The following is a 22,493-nucleotide window of genomic DNA, read 5'->3' on the forward strand; positions in this document are numbered from 1 at the left end:
CTTTAGAAGGAGTAATAAGCTAGTTATATTGGCACAGATGAAAGGACATTGACTTGGAATTACATTAAGTATGTGGAAAGCATTCCCCTTGTCCTTGTGTAATTTCCCTGCATGGCAACTTGTTCTGTTGACAGTAATTCCTTATATGTCTGTGTCATGGCCCGGTTTGCTTTAGCACCGACAAGCATAAAACCCCATTGCTGAAGTGATGCTTTAACAATATTGCCATGTGTGCAGGTAACATGGTAGAAATGGATGATACAAGTAAAGGACACTTCTTCCATTTCCTGTTGAGCATGTCTGAGAGTAAGAAATCCTTTTGTTTTGTAGGTCATAGGAGGCTCTTTCTTACGGTGTTCAAGGGACCTCTGATCCTAGTGGATTAATTTTGTTTGCTCATACAAAGAGTCGTGTTACCAAATATACTAGCTTGATTGCTCACATTCAGAGATTTCATTAGAGGAACCCCAGTTAATTCCCAACCAGGAAATTGATGCAGAAGCTTGCATTCATCATCCTAATTCAGCAAACTTAAAGCATCCAGGCAAAAGAGTAGAACAGAAAGTTGATTATATAACTGCAGGAATCCTGAAACCCAGGAGAACGGTTCAATACAATTACGCTGATTTCTTAAAGGAAAAAAAAACAAAAAACCAAAACCATGACAACAGCCACAATGCAAGATTCCTACGACGGGATCTCCAGCATATTCCAAATTTGCCTCCAGTTAGAAACATTGCAAGATTTTAACACTCTTCTATTCTGGCCCAAACCACATCCAGGGAGCATGGTGGGTTTTAGGAGCGTTGAGTTTAAAGGTGAAATAAACCTTCTTACTGTGGGCTCTGAAAGGCCAAATTACAACTCAGCCCTGCGGTAGGCTGCTGGATGGGATTGATTCACAGGTAGCACCACAGAAAATTTCCTGGGTTTAATAAACAACTCCAGAAATTTCCCAGGGCCGTAACAGCCTGGCCTCAAATTTGATACAGTTGATGATATGGCCTGGATAGTGCCCCAGGTGCTGTGCATCCCACCTCATAGATGCAGAGGGAGACTTCGCTCTGCCTACATGGGACTTGCACTGAGATTGTATCTGATATGTGAATCTCTCTGTAGGATATTTTACTAGCATTAAGCCCTAATTCTTTGATTCATACTAAGGTTATTTAGAAAAACAATGGCAGAGAGGGTTTCCCTGTGTGGTGGAGTTGGGATGTTCATCATCCTTGAACAGCCTGGACACAAGACCAAAGCCATCACTTTAAGCTCCGTTGCTGCACTTGTATACTACAGGGTCTCTAGAGTGCTGAGGGACCAGCAGTTAGCTCTCCAAACACACAACAGCCTACCTAGCAGGATTTTCAAAGCACCTCAGTGCCTAATTCCCATTGATCTCCACAAAAGCTACGTGCTTATCTCCTTTTGAAAATCTGGTCCTGGCATGCACTGGTGATGGATGCAATAAGAAGTGCGTAGACAGACAGGCAGACAGCCCGTCCCACACGGGGTTCTGCTTACGGCGCCGTCGGGTTGGGTTTTGTTTTACTTAACAAAACTGATTTTTTAGAAATCTGCCCCGTTAAGTTTGCCTTTCATCAGCCTTCTTGCATAAATAATCACACATGTTCTGAATAGCCGGGTTTGTAATCAGTGCCTCTCAGTTTCTGCTGGAGCAGCTGGAATCCAGACAAGGCACGTTACAGGTGGATCCTGGCCTCTTTTCCCCAGCTTTCTAACACTTGTGCCATTTAAATCCATAAAGCAGCTCAGTCCACACGCAGCCCAACATAAAATAAGCCCACCAGTGTCTGGTGAAGGTTCTTGCTGCCTTCAGCCCAACAGAGCAGATGATAGTCCGCTCTCTGCAGCGCTCAGGCGGACCCGCAGCAGAGGCTGAGCTGCGTTTGACCCTCTGGTACCCACCCTGCCTGGTTGGGATGGGGACCTTTGGGCAAGAGAAGGCTGTGGTTATAGCAGTCAGTGGAAAAGACACGCTTGCTGCTTTGTTCCGACATGATTTTGCATCAAGCTGAAGGTAATCTGGCCTTAAATAGTTTGGCAGCATATTTGACGGTAAATATGAAGCACAGCTGAACTTCAAAGACAGTCTTTTTCCCTGCCCCTGTGGCGTAAACTTGTGCTGTCACTGATTCGGCAATGAACAGCTACTTTCTCCTCTCCTTCAAATTCGTGTGATCTCAGTTTAACTCCAGTGATTTCACTGAGGCTCTGTCCACTTCACCCCACAGGGAAGATAAAAGAAAAAAGGGTATTTAGAAAATGAAGAGGGAGAGTGTGCTGGGGAAGAAGTCCTGCCTGAGGACCTGCCCCCAGCACCTCTCACTTCTCTCTTCCCTCTCCATGAGCCAAGAGAAATGCTCAGGTTAGCTCAGGCTGATGAGACAAGAGGACTTTCAGACTGAAAAGTGCTCACGTGAGCTCCCTCTGTAGCAGATCGGAAGGGACAGTGGCTTCCAGGAGGGGATGGTGACACAGAGCCGAGTGTGGTGCCTTTGGGTGCAGAGGACACCTTAGAAAAGTAGCTTTTCTTCTGAGTCCCTACACAGTTCCTCAGCATATCCCACATGCCCGCAGGGTTTCCACAGGATTATCTGTAGATAATATGATATTTTAATGCCAGAAATATAACATGGGAATGAGAGCATACAGTTTTAGAGAGGAAAGATTCATGCTACCATGGAATATTCCCATAGAAGGCCCCCATTATTTTTCAAATTAGGAGATAAAATTGACACATAACTGACATATGGTTGGCATTGGCAACCGCCTCCAGTGCCATCATCAGCACAATGACTGCTGCTCGACTTCACAGGTTGGGCTGCTCTGGATGTCAAAATCCAAGAGACGCGTTCCCAGGCTTCAGCCACCGTCCTAACGGATGGTGACATTGTGCTTCCAGCATCGCTACCACTACACCGGGGTGATTAGTTAATCTCATTCCCAAGCCTCATAACTGCCCCACACTAGGTTAGCTCTGATCCTCCCAGCCCTCTCTGCTTACTTACAATAGTGCTTCAATGGTTCCATTAGCTTCACAGGATGGAAAAATAATTCCTGCAAGGGCTGTGACCTCCCAGGTGGGCGGTCTGCATGAACGAACCTGAAACAAAAACCTCTTCAAAAGGGTACTGGGACACAGCCGGGAGAGAGATTGCAGGGAGCGGACAAGAGAACAAGGGAAATAATGTTTAAGCAGGTAATGAAAAAGAGAAATGCAAGACTCAGAGCCTCTTATTTATTAATAAAGACCAGCTGCTGTTAGGACAGAGAGTGCCGCCTGCTGGCTTGCACAAAGCCTCTCCAAGGCAGGACTCCTGGCTTCTGCTCATGTCTTTGCCACCAACTTTCTGTTTGACCCCAGAAAATCAATTAGAAGGTGCTTTTCCAAATTAATGTTCCATGGGAATTGGGCACATGACTGCACCCACTACACCTATAACTTACTTTTTTTTTTTCTCTAGCCCTCCTTGGAATGAGTATATTAGTACTTACCTATCTGGTAGAGCTGCCATGAGGTTAATTTAATATTTGTAAAGTAATTTGATCTGGGGCTAGAGGATGCTGTATAAATGCAATGTATTACCATTAAGAAGATCTAGGGAAAAGCCTCTCCCAGTCTGGTAAGGTCACAGAACTGTGCCTCTGTGCAGAAAAATATCAGACAATGAGGTGAGGTGGAGCACTTTCAAATGACTCTGTTTTTCCTGATGAAAAGAAAAGCAGTCAGTAAAACAGAGGTAGACTGTTGCAAATGAGCAGAGCATTACAATATTCTGCCATATATATATATATATATATTTATGGATATATATACCTATATATATATATAAAACCATATAAATATATATATAAAACTTTCCTGTTTCTCTTCCTGATCTTAATGAGCAAAGATGACTGGATGCCTAAACACAGCCTTCTTGAGCTCTTTGACTGAGGAGGGCTGTGCTCCACCCTTCTTCCTTTTTTCTCTCCTCATAATCAAGGTTTTTCTTTTCATATCACAGCAAACTCTCCTTTGCCTTTCTAGCACCTGCACAGTCTCATAGTAAGCCGCAATGCACTTATTCAATCCTACCTTAAATGTCCTGTCTTTTATCTCCCAAGCTCACTATCTGGATAAGGTAGTGAAAGGTATGCTCTTCCTTCCTATTTTTCCTATTGTCTTTGTGTTTCTTTTAAAAAAATGCACCGTGAACATGCTGTGTTGAGGTTGCATCTCTTCCTCATTGTCACCAAAGTGCTCCCTAATGTCTGGAAGGGTGAACTTTCCAGTCATTTAGGTAGGAAATACCTCCGTAAGTGCTGTGACCCTGTGTTAACATCGTATCAGTGTTCCTACCCGTCCCCTTGTCCCTGCCCTCCCCTCCAAATCATCTCTCATCCTCACACCTCCGACCCAGGTAAGGCAAGTCAGGAGGAAACAAAAGTGTCTGTGAATACACCAGGAGCCCTGTACAGTGATGTGTTGTAATTAGATGTCTATGATCCGTTTTGTAACAAGCAGGTGAGTGCACTTTCTGTGTGGAGTCTTCATGTTTTTGATCCATGCCTGCAAAGTCTTACATGGGAACTTTGAGTAATGATTTATTTTTTTTTTCTTGATACAAAAATGTTATGACCACAAAGCCTCTGGTTGTATAAATCTGCAAAATCTATTGAAATTAATGACATGTCATTAATGTACACTACAACAAAATACAAACCTACATTCCTATTTGTAAATGTAAAGCAAGTCTAGGACCCAGATCTTTCTTCAGTGAAGAGGAAAAGGAATTGAACTGTTACAGAATAGAGGTAATCTGCCATCTTAAAAAAATCTCATTTTTTTATTAATCAGAGCAATGAGCTAAATTAATTTAGGACTTTTAAATAGAAATAGACAGTTCTACAATGCACTTAGCTTTCTAAAAATACTGAAATAGCACACATCTAGTTAAATACAACAATCTGACAATAAATATGATTGAATTGGACACAAATTTCTTTCTACATGGCTGATTTGACACGAACAGCAACACGGTGCTGACACCACACAGCATCATATGTTTGCTGGTTAAACAAACCAAAAAATCAGGTTGAACAAATCAGTTTCTTCCATAGCATTACCCTCCTTTTCAGGTTGTGAGCAATCAGAAATAGCAGCTGTTAGAGGCTGATGAAGAGGGACAGATATGCCAAAATATTTGCCCGGTGAACAGTTAAAATGAAGTCTCTGCCATACAGGGCTCTTGTGGTGTGACAAGAAACACGGTTGCCCTACTGACTTCACTTCTCTGGATGAATTTACAATCTAATGTTTCTCTCTTGTTTCTGTTGAGGCTTAAAGGCAAGTTCAGGTACAATCACAAATAGGGAAAAACTTTGAACAGAAAAACAAATAGTAATGATAAGAAAATGTCCACAGTTTAAATAAGGAGACTGTCATCTTCAGTGTAATGCAGCAACTGGTAGCTGTCCTTGGACCCCTGTTTACAGATCAGTGGATTGTTGAGTGGTAGTTAGTTTTCTCTTGTTGCTTAGCATCAGTAAAACGTACTTGACTTTAATTAAATTAGGAGAAAAAAATATATTATCCTTCTTAGATGAAGGAAAGAGGGTCACTTGTTGTGCCCTTATGAAGTAATAGTGGTGGCATCCTTCGAGGAAGGTACAGGCCATCACTAGGGATTGCGATCAGAACCTCCTGTTAATGTTCCACATCACAGTGTTTTGCATTTCAAAACCCCAGGACTCCTCCTTTTCATCTCAACATGTATTGGAGAAGGCTGGATCAAAAGGTAGCAGATAAGCACCAAGGGGACAGAAAAGACAAGAAATCAACCTGCAGGGCCAGGGTCCAGGGACCTTTAGTACTGATTTGCGCATTCAGTGGCCCAGGTTTTTTTACTAAGTCTTCTGTAACTGTCATTCTTCCTCTGGATAACCTTTTGACTCACCTTCATGCCCAAGAATAAAGACACATTATATTTAGTGAGTATTTCAGTGGGTAACAGGCTAAGCAACTTACTAAGAATAAAAGATTGTCTCTTACCATGCATGGCCTCTTTTGCAAAGATTAGCAATAGCTGAAATGTTAAAAGTACATGTTTTTTACTTGGCTAACTACATGGCGTGCATTTTTCAAAACTAAATTACTCATGCCCTTTTGGCTTTCTTAATTATTAACATCTTTCTGGTTGAAATCCCTTCCCAGTAATCCTGTGTTGTCAAGGGTGAGCCTGATTTACTGCTGAATCTTTCCTACAGCTTTACAATAAACCAATAAGTCAGAGAAGACGTAGAATTGTTTCTAAATTGGAGGGCAAGTTTCAATATAAAACATCAGCATGATTAAACCAGGAAGCTCTAACTAGAATTGGAGTGGAATCTTCTAAACTAAGGCCTAATTAACACTGGTAATGCTTAAAATGAAAAGTGGTGCCTACTATTAAAGAGGTGCAGCTTTCAGAGAGAGCATCTCCATCCAGAATACCGTTGGAGCTGATGGTATATCAACATAATTAATTTCTATTGTTGGTTATCAATTCTCGCTCTTAAAAAATAACCACATTAACACTGTAGTGAGGCATATAAACAGCTAGTCTGAAATGTAAAGATGCTGAACAACATTTGAATTCAGGGCTGGCTGCAAGGTGACTTCTTTGGGCTGCTCCTGAAGTCTGAGAAGCAGTGAGAACCCAAGGTCTGACCACAGCCAATTCCCTCATTTTTACAGTTATAAGCACTAGGAGCTCTAGCAAATAACGTTTTAATCTTCATTTTACAGGATGCATCTGATTAAGGGTTTCTGGATACCCACCATCACAAAATATCATGGTGGTAGTTTAAGAGTTTAGTGGCTTCCAGGCCACTTTACCGGGTTTCTCATAATTTGCAGGGATCAGCTCCCGCTTTGCTCCTCCCCTTCAGTCCTGCAGAACTTCTGCAGGTCACTTACTGTTTGTTGTTCTCTCAGGCTCCAGGTGTTTGCATCCTCACATGTTGCATTCAGCCATGTCCTACTCATTTCAGAGCTCAGCCACTGTCTATTGGCACTTGCTAGAACATCCATCAGTGCTTTCCTACTGACAATGGAGGACAGATAATAGCCTGATCTTTTAAGTCCAATTTCAAGTGGCAATGAGGCTTGGCTTGAAGAAAAATCCCATTGAACATTGTTTATAATTGGACTAATTAGAGAAGGCCTTAACTGTACAGATCATTACGAGCAGATTATTTTACCAACAATCTTAAAATAGCAGGATAATTTCTTACTCTGGTGACAGTTTCCTCTGACTCTGATACTCTTTTTCTTGTCTAGTTCAAAATTAGTCCACATTTTATATTGCTTCCCTGGTCTGTACTGTCTCTTGCATGGCAGACCTGACATCTTTGTGAATGTCCCAGAGTATCATCATCTTTCAGCAGCGCTTTAATGTGCTTCAGTTCGAAACTTGCATAAAGGGTTTCCCACCACCACCTCAAAAAGCCCTAATCATATACTTAATTCTCTTAGTCACCCAAATACAGTTAACAAACACAAACAGGAATAATGGACCATTAGTGACTCTAGCTATGAGAAATCAGAGCTACAAGATTATGGTGGTGTAAATCTGTGAGGATTAAGCCATCCTGCTGTGTTGATATTCAGAAGCACTCTGGAGACAAGGTGATCTTTTTGCTTTATTCCCCAGCATGGGGGAAAGGAGAGGATAAAGTTTATTTGTATCATCTTTTCGTCAAGTGCTTTGAAGTGCACTGTTTGTGAATGAGGAATACTGTATGTTGCTATCTCTGTAGTGTTAGTGATGGTCAAGTCTTTATGCAGTGAACCAGTTTAGAAATGGTACTACTTATAGGTCAATTCTCCTAGATATATTGGCCTACACATCCGTGTTATCTTCTAAGTTTCTGAAGGGACGAGCCCTCTGACAGCTGCTGTTTGCGTTGTTTTCTATTAATGGTTTCCTTTTTCACGACTTCTGAAGACTGTCTGCTCTCCTACCAAACCCATGGCACAGCAGAGGTATAATTTAATCCTCACGGCACTGATACTTTGCTGTATCTTGTAATGTAATGGTTAAGATCTGAAAATTTTTATGTTCATGAATCTGTGAAGAAGAGTTTATCTCATTAGGAAACAGTTCTCGCTGACTCCTTGGAAGAGATTTATCTCACTAGGAACCAGAGACGACTCTTTCCTTGGTGGGGAGGGGTAAACTTATTTTCTAGACTTGAAAGATGCCAAGACAGTGGAGTATGAAATTACAGGTGGGAGTTAGCTGACTTTAGTTATCTACAGCATAGATGCTTATATCTCATCTAGTCACCCTGGATTCCCTTAATAGTCAAGAAGAGGAATAGATACTTTGGGACAGCATAATCTCATGAAATACTCTCTCTCTGCTGTCTCTCCTCTCTTGACTGATGCTTTTCCTCTGTCTGCTTTCCAAGATGCTTGACTTAGTTTCTCTGGGTCCAGATTAAGAAGATTCAGAGGAAATGCTGAAAGTCCATTCAAATACTCTCAAACACATTTCATATAGACAATGAATCGCACAAAAAACGCAAAGACATAGGACTGAAAAGGGTCTCCTCAGTTAGAGTCCAGTCTTCTGCTGTCAAGGGCAACCACATTGTGTAAAACTTTATATAAATTTACCAAGGTTTATGGATACATGTAGTGAGGCATCTTCTCCTTAATAGTCCTACTGGGAGGATACTCCAAAACTTTATTCCTTTGATCCTGGAAAATTATTTTTTTTCTTTCTAATTTCCAGCCAGAATTTATTCATGCTTGGTTTTTTCTTTCCATTTGTTCTTATGCCAGCATTATTCTCTTTAGCTTAAATAGCTGTTTTCCCTTCTCACTGTTTATCTGTTTCATGAATTTGTGGAAAACAATCATGGTCTTTTCAGCCTTTGCTGTGCTAGAGTAGACAAAGCAAGCTGTTCTCATTTCCTCAGATGCAGAAGGTGCCTCATTCAAATTGTATCAGCTATTTTCTGCCACTCCACATTCCCCCTTTCCTAAGCCTGGGAGAGTAGAGCACATGCAGTTCCATATGAGCTCCTAATTTTTACAGTCATATTAGATTTTCCTTATACTTGCTGGACACTCCTCACATGAGACATCTGAAGATCATTTGCTTTTGTCAGTCTCAGAGCAAGTGATCAATCACTACAGTATCTTTTCTGTCTCATAGTCAGATCTTTGCTTTCGAGTTCTTTGTTCCAAAGATTAGGAAATGCAAAATATAATTGAAACAAAAACAATAAAATGGAATCCCTCTTCTCCCTCTGAATTTTCATCATGTGAGACTTCATAGTCCTAACTTAAACTGTTTCTGGGATTTGGATCTGTTCCTACATGGCTTGGAATGAAACCCAGGACACTTTTTGTCTTTAGCTCCCAGCAAAAACTTCTAAAACCTATCTTCTTCCCGTTGCAGAAAATAAGAGTCTGCTCCAGGAATTAAACACTACTTCTTGGGTTAAAAATCTAGCGGTATCCAGCCCTTCTTCTCTCATCCTTCTACAATGGTGTCTTCAACTAATCATCACCCAACTCTTTTTGGTTCTCACTCCACTCCTGTCCAGGTCAACACCACAGCACCTTTGCAAGGAGTTTCTTGCTCAGCCTTTGCAACTCCAGGAGAGAAAAGAAATTCTTAGGATGGGTTATAAAAAGTCCAAGCAGTAAAAACATGAGGTGTGCTCAGTGATGATGCACCAGCCAAGCTCTAATGGACCCATGCAGAATACACAGAAAGTGAGATTTCTTCAGAGGTTTTTCATCTAGACAAATTTAGGCAGATTTATAAAGAGGGGGGAAAAGTCCTATCTGTACCGTCAGGATGGTCCCATCCACACTGAATTTATCTACTCCAAAGTGGGATTACCTACCTAGCTAAGTAATTTTAGCAGGTTATTTTAACAAGTAATACGCTTCTTCCTCTCGTATTCTCCAAAACAGCTGAATGCTTTCAGCTTGTACTGAAAGGGAGTAAAGGGAACAAACTCATAAAGTAGCTCTAGCATGGAAAAAAAATCAGATTAAATGGTTAAAAGTTTGGCAGTGTTGTAAGTAACTGTACACAGGATATTAAAATGGAGAATTTCAAGTAGTCTTGCCTATAAATAGCCCTTCTGTAGTATATAATTACTAATACAGTGTATAAATATCAAAATACACACACACACAAGCATGCTTACACATACACAGACACATTACATCCCCCCACTGAATACACATTTGAAAAGACTGAAATACAAAAAATATGTTTGTAAATGAAAAATTTATTTATGATCCTTTTAAAAGGCTATTCCTTACCACTTTTGTTCCTTTTTCCATTTGGTCCCTGTAAATCTGTCACTTGTTAGAAAAACAATCGTAGAAAAGATGTTAAGTTCACCATGAAACAATTCTTTAGTTAAAAGGCACTTCTGAACTACATTTCCCCAGACTCATGATGATGTGGTGTGCTCTACATGCTGTATCAGCACTTCTTGAGCAGACCCTCGTGCATCACGCGGTCAGCTAGACGCTGCAATGACACATACCTCTCAGTACTCTTTGCCATCATGTTGTAACCCTTTAGGACAAGATAAGTCGGTGTTGTTTGCACAGTTTCACAAACAAACCTGTCTTGCAAAGCTGAGGGCCTGAAGAAACTCAAAATAAGTGGCAGGATTGCACAACACATGTATAAATAGAGAGGGCCTTAAAACAGGGCTTCGGAAGGCTGAGTTGTGTTGCTGGTATAATCAGCCCTGCTGAGTGACCTTGACAGTAACTTCAGTCCCTTGTACTTCAGTTTCCTAAGCTGTAAAATGTGTCTTACATTTCTGACAGCTTCTTGGTAAAGATTTTTGAGCTCTGCAGGTAAAAAGCCCCCAGAACTGTACAAGCGAAGCAGCGTCCCTCACACTGCTGCTTACTGTGGAAATTACTCTACTGTTTTCTTGGGGGGGAGGACAAAAAGGATGGAAATCTCAGCAGGAGGTCATCAGATGAGAAAATCAAACCCTAGTGAGCAGACTGGGAGCTTGGTATTCATCTCCCCCTAAGTTTTATCGCCTATAAAAGAAATGCCTGCCTCTGTGCTGGGCTCTCTGTATCATCAGTATGAGCGTCTAACACACACGAGGGGATTTATGCCATGGGACAGTCTTTGCTGACTACAGAGAGAGTTGAAGGTATCTCCATTATAGATGAATTGTAACCCAATGAGAGAAATTCCATCCAAAATGACTACAGTAGAGAAATTAGGTGCTCTCCAAATATTTTCTAACATAGGAAGCGCCTTCTCTTTCCAGCCAGCTTTGACTGCTTACCAGTCTGGGGTCTCAGTATTGCTAAAATCCAGCTGCTTTATCCCGCTGGGTGTTAGGTACTTTAACCCCACACACAATTTAGGTAACCCCAAATCTTGGTCTTACAAAGCAAAGGCTTTGAGATACTCGGAGGGCAGGGTGAGTTTTACAACCAACGAAGCAGGAAAATCTCATTGCCTCCCCAAAGCCCACCATTCCCTCGATCCAATTAGTGAGGCTGTGCTGTGAGGACCTCCTGGGAGACAGCAGCCCATTAAGTGGTCACCACCATCCTGATACCGAACTGGGGCAGTTCACTCCAGGTGGGAAGACACCAGGTGGGAAGACACCAAGTGGGAGTGGAGAAATAAACCGAAGGCAAAGGGGAAAAAGCTGTTTAATTAGCCCTTTTCCAGGCTGCGTTGCTTTGTCTCTCCAGTGCATTTGAATGTGTGGCTGTTTGCCTTGCAGAGGGATGCCCTGGCTTGTGTAACGGCAACGGCAGATGCACTCTGGACATGAACGGCTGGCACTGCGTCTGCCAGCTGGGCTGGAGAGGAGCGGGCTGCGATACTTCCATGGAGACGGCATGCGGCGATGGGAAAGACAACGACGGAGGTAGGACATCAGCACGTGTGATATGTCAGGCTTTGCAGAGCCTATAAGCCTTGCACAGCGAACAGTCAGCTGGGCTTGATTCTGCAGGGCAGATGACTGGGTTTTGACAGCTGGTGGAGAACAGATAGTGAAGCCTGCCAGGCTGACTCAGCCAGAGTGGATTTGAATCCAAATGAAATGGATTTGGACTTGGGGTGCCAGGCCTGAAGAGGGAGGTTTGTTTATCCTCAAATCAAGTCCATATACCAGGGAGCAGGCAGAGGCTATGCACTCCCATCATTCCACCCCAGCCGGGTCGCTCAGCAGTGACACGATGGGACCACCTCAGGCAGCAAACGCCCCTGACTGTTCGAACTTTGGCCTCACTGCCTGAGGTTTTCATCGAGGCTCTCTGGTAGGTCACCGCTGACTTGGGATGGATGTTCTGCAGAAACTTAGAGGCTTCGGTGACTGAGCCCCATGCCCACAAGCCATCCAGTCCCTCTCAAACCATGTTTTATTGATTACAGTTCCATATGTAATGATGTCAGGCATGTGAATAATAGCTCTGCGTAATGCAAACTTAATATTCAGAGTTATCTCATTACAAAGGAAACCCCGGTGCAGTGTGAAGGTTTGAATTAGAGGGCAGGAGATGAGATATTAAATTTAAGGCATCAGGGAGACTGCATAATTTGTTTTGTTGTCACTCAGCAAAAGGCTTTGTAAACCACAAGTCTGGGCCAGGACCCAGACTGTGAAGTGGAGACTGCATTTTGCAAGCCTCTGTTTTATCGTATTCACAAGAACAGTACAGTTAAAAAAAAAATAAAAATAGCCAAGCCAAGACTGTGATTATCTGCTTCACAGCAACTGGGATTCTGATTGAATATTTAAAATACTTCTGCACATCTGGCATGGCAAATGGACCAAATTATCCCTTTAGAAAAGATGGGAAAAATTGGAGCGCCATACAAAGAGTACACGCTGTAAAACCAAGGTCACTTTTTGCCTCACATGAAACTGAATATCACTGTACTCATCTTTCCTATTTACAGCTGACACAGGGCAGCAGTAAAGTTCATCACATCAGATGTGTAAAAATACGGTAAATAGAGCCAAGGATAATCCCAGTTTCCATGGAAAAAAATAACTAACAAAAACCCTGTGAAGTTTTTAGAAAGAGAGAGAGGGAAGAAGGAGTAATCCAACCTAACATACAATGCAGACTACATCTGTATAACATCAAAAAGAGCATAACCAGACTCTGAGCAGGTTGGTGGAACACCATCTCCTCATATCTCCTGGTTCAAGGTGCTAACCTTGTAACTGGGTTACCCTCACCTTGAAACAAGCCGTTTGTCACCTTGCTAGCCTGCAGGACAGCAGATGTAGACAGGAGAGACAATTGGCATCGACATGTTTACAAGTTAGTGCGCATCAGCTGCTAACTTGCATTTGGTGAACTTGTGTGGAGCAGTGGTGTACACAGCTAGAGCAGAGCAACCGATAGGCTGTAACATATTGCCTTGTGACAGACTATTCATGTGTCAGAGCCCACAAATGAGTGTTGACTTTACTCATGGTACACTAAAAAAAAAAAATACATGTACATGCTGTGTATTACAGTTTACAGATAATCCATGTCATACACTACGCTATTCCTTTGATTTTGCTACATTACTGCTAAGGACTCTCCTCAGCTGGAAAGTGGAACAGTGGAATATGTTTACCTTCTTGACTTTTTATACATTTTTATGTATCATGTCTATTTGTGGGCTCAAATCTAGAATTTCAACCCCTGAGATGTAGGGGCATCAGCAGTGGTGAGGCACTTCTGCTTTGAAGCCCGAGTTCCTTGTTTAGCACAGGGATTTGAATATAGTTACATGGACTTGTGAAGAAAGGCTGATTCTGGACATGTTTCCTAGTTTTTATGCTGATTTCTATAGCAAGACAGCTGGAGACATTTGTAGAACATCCGTAGAATAATCTAGGTTGGAAGAGACTTCCAGCAGTTGTCTAGTTCAGCCCCCTGCTCAAAGCAGTTCTAATTACATCAGGTTGCTCAAGGCTGTGTCAAGTCAACTCTTGAACACCTCCAAGGATGGAGATTCCAGGTCTCTGGGCAACCTGCTCCACTATATGACCATCCTTATATTAAATGTTCTTCTCCTAATATCTAATCATAATTTTCCATGTTCCAACTTAATGTCTGTTGCCTTTTGTCCAGCACCATCGGAGACATCCTAGAGTACCCCAGCTGGCTTCTGGCTTCCCCTTCACAATAGCTTGGATCTCCAGTAGAGCACATATATATCTTTCATATGTGACAGCCACCTTTGGATTTCTCAGATACCCAAAGGCAACTCAAATGACATTAGGCACCCGTGTTTAGAAGCAGAATTGAGCCCGTATTTGATGCAGCCACTTTGTCACCACAAACATTATACCTCTTGAAAGAGCATGTAGTATGTGTATGAGCACTATGGCTTCTACCTCTTTTGGGATCCTATCATGGTCTCTGGAGTGATGCATGCTCAGGGCTGGAGAAAGGTAGTTTATTTTGGTTCACCGTAAAGGATTTCAGGGCTATCGCTGCATTTGTCTTCATATGCACATGAATGTAGGCAATGGAGATGGTAGTCCTTTCATGAAGCTTTAGAAATCAAACATCTGAGTTAGTTAGGCAACGTGGGTACCATCAGCAGAGAGAAATAGAGTTAGAGCATCATGTCTCTAAGCTATTTCAGATATCACCTCATAGGTGCCTACTTTTGGTTGGTGACCGCTGCCCTTTGAGTCACTTTCTGCTCAGAGCAGCATCTCTCGAAGCTGAGACACCACGGTGGGGCCATTCACGCTACTGGGGGGGTTCACTCTGCCTAAGCTCATCGGAAGCTGGTTCCCGTGCTGTGGTATCGAGTGTCTGCTAATCAAGATCCCTGCAGCCGGAAATTCCTCAGGATAATGGAGCTGAAGTCAGAATCTTTTCCATCAGATCCCAGCCTAATCATACCCCGAGGGAGATGGGTACCAAATTACAGGGTGTGTTTGCCTCTTAAATCTGGAGGCTGTTCAGATAAACAATAACAAGCTAAGCAGAAGTCACTCAGAGAGAGACTCGGTGAAATGTAATCCCTGTTCAGGTTAGAAAAAGGGTGTCTCGGAGAGCAGTCCCCTTTCCACACAGGAGTGTCATTTGTCAAAGCTAGCACTTAGGTTTCACACCCAGGTCCACTTTATTTACACTTTTAAACAGAAAGCCCATCAAGTTGAAAGGAATTGTAGCAAGTAACTGAGAGCAGGCGGTCATCCAGTATTAGTCAAGGGAAAACAGCGCGGTGACAGAGCTTTAACAAGCTGGGTAGAAGGCTAGGATTTTGCACATATGACCTAAGAGGCCACCTGTATTACAACAAACAGGAGGTGTTTCCTTAAAACAAGCTGAGAAAAGTGGTTCTTGCCTCTCTTAGGCAGAAAATAACCTCTTTAATTCATGGCTGCAAACACTACCTGAGAGTAGTCCTGTCTCACCCCACACTGAGTGCTTTGTCATGTGCTTGAAGAATAAGAAGTTTGAAGGTTTAAAAGACCAAGGAAGTTATCTTCTGTGACAAGTCCTAGAAGTGGAGTTAATGGCATTTGACAAAGCCTTGAGAAGAGGCTGATATTCCATAGGTTAAATATGGGCTCCGTTGCTTTTGTAGACTCCTTCGTTAGGAACAGAGTGTACAGGAAAAAAGGGTGGGAAGAGGAGAGGATATTCTTCACAATCATCTCACAGATATGCTATTGGGCAGCAAAGCTGTGTTAACCATCTTTGCTCCAGAGAAATCATCTAACTGTGTGACTCCGTCCATATAGAGAGCAAGAGAGTTGGTCAGTTCCCCATTTCACTGTCTGGATACATTGCACTGTCCTGAAACCATGAGAGAATTACAGATATCAAACTAAATTGCTCTTTCGGCCTAAAAGTTCTGTCTGATCAACACAGTAACTTCACTTGAGGGCATTTGTTATTGTTTTGGACTTTTCCAGAGTAGCCAAGTCTTCCAGATAGAGTAAAGCTTGCTGTTTCTCCGGCAAGTGGAACTGACTGCATCCTTCATTTCTTGCTTTGAACAATTCCAGTTGCTAAACAGCTGCTGAACTCTGCGCAAAGTCAGTCTACTTTACTTGTGAAAAGCAAGAGTCTTTCCCAGATGAAAAATATATCTGGGATATAAATATTCCTAATATTATCTAACCCTTCATATTCCTTAGAGATTTTCAGTTGTGTGGTGTTCTCTGCTGCCTCTTCCAGATATAAACACTTCCAAAGGCTTGTGTTAGTGATTACTGCAGGCTAATTTAAATAGATAGATAGACAGATGGATTGATAGGCAGATAGATGATAGACAATCTTCCCAGTCAAATAATGCTGGCCAGTCCTAACATATATTGCACACCATTACATAGAAGTTGTCGTGGTTTCAGCCCAGCCAGTAACAAAGCACCCAGCAGCCACTTGCTCACTCCTCCCCATGGCCCCGGTGGGATGAGGAGAAAATATAGAGGCAGACTCGTGGGTCGAGACAAGGACAGGGAGGGATCACTCACTGCTTAGGGTCATGGGCAAAAGACAGGCTCAACTTGGGGAAAAAATAAAATCAATTTAATTTACTACCCATCAAATAAAAACAAGGATAATGAGAAATAAACCCAAACCGCAGAACACCTTCCCCCCAGCCCTCCCTTCTTCCCAGGCTTAACTTTACTCCCAGTTTTCTCTACCTCCCACCTCAGCGGTGCAAGGGGATGGAGAATAGGGGTTGGGCTCAGCTCGCCACACGCTGTCTCTGCCGCTCCTTCCTCCTCAGGGGGAGGAGGACTCCACACTTGTCCCCTGCTCCAGTGTGAGGTCCATCCCACGGGACACAGTCTTTCATGAACTTCTCCAGCGTGGGTCCTTTTGATGGGCTGCAGTCCTTCAGGTACAGCCTGCTCCAGTGTGGGCTTTCCCATGGAGTCCCAGCCATCTTGGGGGGCATCCATCCCCCTGCTCCGCCGTGGGCTCCTCTCTCCCCGGGCTGCAGGTGGGCGTCTGCTCCCCCGCTCCCCTCCCTGGGCTGGGGGGGGACAGCCTGCCGCCTCACGGCGGGCGGCGGGGGCATCCCCTCCTCCTCCTCCTCCTCCCCTCCTTCCTCACTGCCCGCCATGTCTGCACGGGGGTTCCTCTCACACCCCACTCCCCTCCTTCCTCCCTGACCTCCATGTCTGCACGGGGGTTCCTCTCACACCCCACTCCCCCTCCATGTCTGCACGGGGGTTCCTCTCACACCCCACTCCCCTCCATGTCTGCACGGGGGTTCCTCTCACACCCCACTCCCCTCCTCCTCCTCCCCTCCTTCCTCCCTGACCTCCATGTCTGCAGGGGGGTTCCTCTCACACCCCACTCCCCTCCTTCCTCACTGACCTCCATGTCTGCACGGGGGTTCCTCTCACACCCCACTCCCCCTCCATGTCTGCACGGGGGTTCCTCTCACACCCCACTCCCCTCCATGTCTGCACGGGGGTTCCTCTCACACCCCACTCCCCCTCCATGTCTGCACGGGGGTTCCTCTCACACCCCACTCCCCCTCCATGTCTGCACGGGGGTTCCTCTCACACCCCACTCCCCTCCATGTCTGCACGGGGGTTCCTCTCACACCCCACTCCCCTCCTCCTCCCTGACCTCCATGTCTGCACGGGGGTTCCTCTCACACCCCACTCCCCTCCTTCCTCCCTGACCTCCATGTCTGCACGGGGGTTCCTCTCACACCCCACTCCCCTCCATGTCTGCACGGGGGTTCCTCTCACACCCCACTCCCCTCCTTCCTCCCTGACCTCCATGTCTGCACGGGGGTTCCTCTCACACCCCACTCCCCTCCATGTCTGCAGGGGGGTTCCTCTCACACCCCACTCCCCTCCTTCCTCCCTGACCTCCATGTCTGCAGGGGGGTTCCTCTCACACCCCACTCCCCTCCATGTCTGCACGGGGGTTCCTCTCACACCCCACTCCCCTCCTCCTCCTCCCCTCCTTCCTCACTGCCCTCCATGTCTGCACGGGGGTTCCTCTCACACCCCACTCCCTGACCTCCATGTCTGCACGGGGGTTCCTCTCACACCCCACTCCCCTCCATGTCTGCACGGGTGTTCCTCTCACACCCCACTCCCCTCCATGTCCGCACGGGGGTTCCTCTCACACCCCACTCCCCTCCATGTCTGCACGGGGGTTCCTCTCACACCCCACTCCCCTCCATGTCTGCAGGGGGGTTCCTCTCACACCCCACTCCCCTCTCCGCTGCAGGTTCCCCTCCTTCACTCCGCTCTCCCAGAGGCGCGACCGCCATCGCTGACGGGCTCGGCCTGGGCCGGCGGCGGGTCCGGCTGGAGCCGGGGAAGCTTCCAGCAGCTTCCAGCCCTGCCAATCTTGCCCCGATACCCAAAAATCCCCGCCACACAAACCCAAAACAGAAGTATAGCAACTTCATTTTTCTTACATGTCACCTGGTCAATGGCCTTCCTTTGGGAGTGAAGAAAATAAACCATCCTGTTCTCTTTTTCTGCAAGAATCGTAGTAGCGAAGCTTCTGCCCCTCAGTTTATGTCTCATTCGTGACAGCTACATGCAATGCATTTAGCCTCGCACGAACACAGGGTTCCAGTGTACGTGTGGCCCCATTTTGCCTTTGCAAGTTCAGTCTGTGCTCCACCAGATGCTACACAAGAGCTAGCAGGTGGAGCCATCCTTATGCTTTCCTTCCCTCTATCCTCATGGGCCAGAACAACTAAAAGTTGCCTTAGTCTTCCAACCCTGGAGCAGTGAGCAGGTCAGAGCCACCAAGCCACCGCGCACGGGATTTTTGCCGTTCCTTGCAGCCCGGAGTATTAGTTATTGCTGCCACTAGAAATCAACTCCTGGTTCAGGGACGATGTGGTACAGCAGTGGGGTCTCTGAGGCAAATCACTGCTGTTTGTTTAACTGTACCATAGCCCATCGGTGCAACTCCACAGAGTAATGCTTCGTGACTTGCTGGCCCCATTCAAGGATCAGGTAGTGCTTGTAGTAAGGTGGAGACTTGCGTAATGCTTTGGGACAGCAGCATTTCAAATTCTTTGGCAAGAGAAATTTTGGCATTGTGTGCTGACCTTCTTAACACCCATGTGTCCACCATCTGTCCACCACATGCCAAGTAACGCGTTAGAGAGCTGGCAGGAGTCTGCATTGCTCTTTGCCAGTATGTAGGGTTACACCTGAAGGTAGCGGCAGGGTTGTAAAGGGAGTTGCAAAGAATCCAGGAGAAGCCCAGAACGCAAACTTTTGTATTTGCAAATGCTTGAGCTGCAGACAAGGTGGTGGGGTGCTTTCTGGTATTTTCTTTTTCTTTTTGCACACTGTTATGTACCTTTACTTCATGCCTGCAAGACTTTTATAGCACGAGAAGATTGTCTCTGGGGCATGGTGTGGGAGCTGTCTGCTTCCTCAAAACCATAAAAAATGATGCATTAATGTGCTAGCTACATTTATGAAGGGAAGTGTTGAGATCTGAACACACCTGGGAAAACAGCCATCATAAATTAGCATTTACCGTCACAGATAGATCCAGTCAAACAACAGGGTCATCTTGAAGGAACCACAGAGCACTGCTAAAAAGATGAGAAAGTCTGCTGTACCTGAAAAGATTGGCTAGCTGGTATAATTTGTTATAAATCATCCAGCTTCCATTCCCCTGTTTTATGACGACTGTTAATCAACCTTTCCTCAAGTAAGAGAACAAAATGACCAGTTCACATTTTCAGGTTTCAGCTCTTTGCTGATTCTGTGTTGGACGGTAACACTTGGGTATCACCTGCTGCCGGTCGTTAGCGCTGGGGCTGTCCGGAGAGCGGTGTGAACCCGTGTATTACAGCGTCCAGAAGCAGTGTTGGTTGTGCCATTACAGAGGATGATGTGCTGTGAACGGATGGTCTAGCAGTGTCTGTGGGTTGTCTTCACAGCCTGGGAGAGTTCCTGGTACTTTTGACTAGTCCTTAATGAAATGCCTTTGATTAATAGATTCAGAAAGAAACCATGAAAGTGTCCTCTGTGTCAAAAGAAACCTACCATTGTCTGCTGAAATGAGGGAAGTTACTCGTGGGAAGGAGGCACTGCTGGTATATAAGATGTAACAAAACGTGACATAAACCATCTTCAGAAAAGACAGGCTTGGACACGCATTTCACAAAGCATTTCTGCACCTGAAGAGATGTTTAAACAGTTTGGGCACCAATGCTCAAAGGAGAAATTCAGGAAAACTCTACCAGACCTGCTTTAGCACCTGAGGCAAACTCTTCCCTACTCTTTGGGGCAGAAAGTCCCCTTAAAAACCTAAGGTTTTGCCCCAAGTGTGCTCAGGGTGCGTAGAGTGCGTGGCCACTTTCCTCTCGACCAGGGTTTGAGAAACATGCCTGTATCTGAGTTATCTGAGTCCACTTTCCAAGCTGTGCTCGGATGATTGTTGAATTGCCTTGGATTCAGTCAACAGAATATGTTAGGGTGAATTTTTCAGCAGTAGCTTAACACTTGCAGCACTTACCAGGAAAGCGAGAGACCTTGGTGGCAAGGATATCTCAGCTGCTGAGGGTGTGAACCCATTGCTCCCACAAAAACTTTCTAAGCTCTGAGTGCCTTTTTCTCAGAAGAATCACTTTTGAGAGGTGCTTTGGCTCCTGAAGGAGGCAGTTTCAGGTACGGTATTGCCTGACCATTGATCAGGTTAAGCAACCTATACTTACTGCCCTGCCTGAATGCTAGTCTCTCCTCTGCTGGGAAGGGCCCTCCATGCCTTGCTCAGCTTCATGAATTTCACTCGAAACATAGATTGCCTGCACTGCTTTGCTGGCTGCGCAATGCATAAGTCCCTTTGTTAAAAGCCTGCCTGGAGAAAGGAAGAAACCCATGACGCCAGCTGCATCAACTGTATTCTCAAGAGCAATGATGAGTTGGGGGATGCTGTGAATTTGTAGACTCTAAACACATTATCATAGCTCTGGTTTATGCCCAGCTAGTGGTGATTATCACGTGCTTTCTGTCATTTCCTCCTTCCACTTCCCTTCTTTTTCTTTTCAGATGTTTTGTTAAACAAGAATGTAGCTCTGGATTAGGATGAACTTTTTGCAGACTATTTCTGTAGTGACTAGCACTGCAGAGCTCTGCTTCTGCACTAGAGCCCAAGGAGTCCTGTAATTCAAATACATGATTACTATTACATATGACTATATTATTTTGAACTTGCAAACATGGGCTGAGCACTTAGAGAAAGATGTGATGGCAATTCCTTTCCCAGGCAGCCAGCAATCTAATTTAGCCAGGATACAACCAGTGAGAACCTTATTCAGGCAGAATCAAAGCAGAGCAGGTGGGATAGAAAGAGCGAAAATAACATTAACAGCTAACGTGATCACAGGGGGGTGACAGTCACATTGCTATTGTTCCTTATGTTTGTGTTTTATTTCCCTTTCATTCCTTACAGTGGGGCCAAAAGCTACAACTCTTTTTGTTGAATAGGTAAAATTGTTCTCTGCAAAATGCTGGAGTAAAACCTATTTATTCCCCAAATCCAACTGAAGTAAATTGAGTGTTGGTCCTCAATGCAGGACAGAACATCATTACTCCTGTAAACCTTCATCAGCACGAGCGAGTGAACATCAACAATAACTTGTGTTTTGTGCAGTACTGAGCCATTCCTTCAGTCTCTGTTTCACCTGAGTTTAGGCTAGAGCTGGAAGGGTAAAACCTGTTTTGCTCGAGGGTGAGACTAACACTTTGTTAGCTTTACTTTTGAGCATCTGCGTTTTAAACCTTCCCCATCTAAACTCTCCCAGTAATACATCCAAAAGCATCACAGGATAAGACAGACAGTGTCCCCACAAAAAGTGATAATGTTGCCTGGTGAATGGCACAGAAAGGAAAGTAAAAGAGAAGGACTGGATGAGGTGAGAGACACAATTATTTGTACAATCACTGTATTTTATGCTTCCACTGGCAGTGGAAATACTCCTGAAAGATAATGGGGTTTTATTGTTATTTTTCTTTCTGGTTCGCTTTTCTCACAAAGGCTCTTCTCACTGCAGTCAGTGGCAAAAAGTCTCATGATCTTTAGCAGGAGCAATCCTTGAGTTTGTCAGGTACGCTTTCCCAGATTTACCCTAATAAGGCTCCTTAGGCTCACCTCCTCCCGACTGCCCGTGTGTCCGGGGCCCCCGATGTGCGTCACGGTCCACAGGATGCTCTCTGCATACAAACAGGTCCATCCCTACCTGTGGCCTGCCTGTTCCAACCCGACACTTGACATGCAGCACCTGTCAGAGTCTGCTTAAACACATAATAACACCTCTGGCTGAAGGTTATTTGCATTCTGTTGTTGATGTTAGCATGACAGATTTTTGTTGCAGCATCCATAGCTCTGTAGAAATGCTCAATTATTCAATCTCAGCGAGCTAAGACGCTGCCCATTAAATCAGCCAACACAATTGTGGGGCCATGAAAAGTCACAGCTAATTTGAAATTTTATT

At 44.6% G+C, this 22,493-nt stretch overlaps 1 protein-coding gene across 7 annotated transcripts in view; it reads left to right on the forward strand.

Moving 5' to 3' along the window:
• Window positions 1–22,493, forward strand: part of TENM4 (teneurin transmembrane protein 4) — a 600,927-nt gene that overhangs the window by 469,663 nt on the left and 108,771 nt on the right. For all 7 annotated transcript variants that reach the window (XM_069808531.1, XM_069808534.1, XM_069808532.1 and 4 more), the window contains one exon: window positions 11,791–11,937. In XM_069808531.1, the coding sequence (XP_069664632.1) occupies window positions 11,791–11,937 (147 nt within the window). The remainder of the gene's footprint in view (window positions 1–11,790; window positions 11,938–22,493) is intronic.

The sequence above is a fragment of the Haliaeetus albicilla genome, chromosome 20 (genome assembly GCF_947461875.1).
Source record: "Haliaeetus albicilla chromosome 20, bHalAlb1.1, whole genome shotgun sequence".
Taxonomy (NCBI): domain Eukaryota; kingdom Metazoa; phylum Chordata; class Aves; order Accipitriformes; family Accipitridae; genus Haliaeetus; species Haliaeetus albicilla.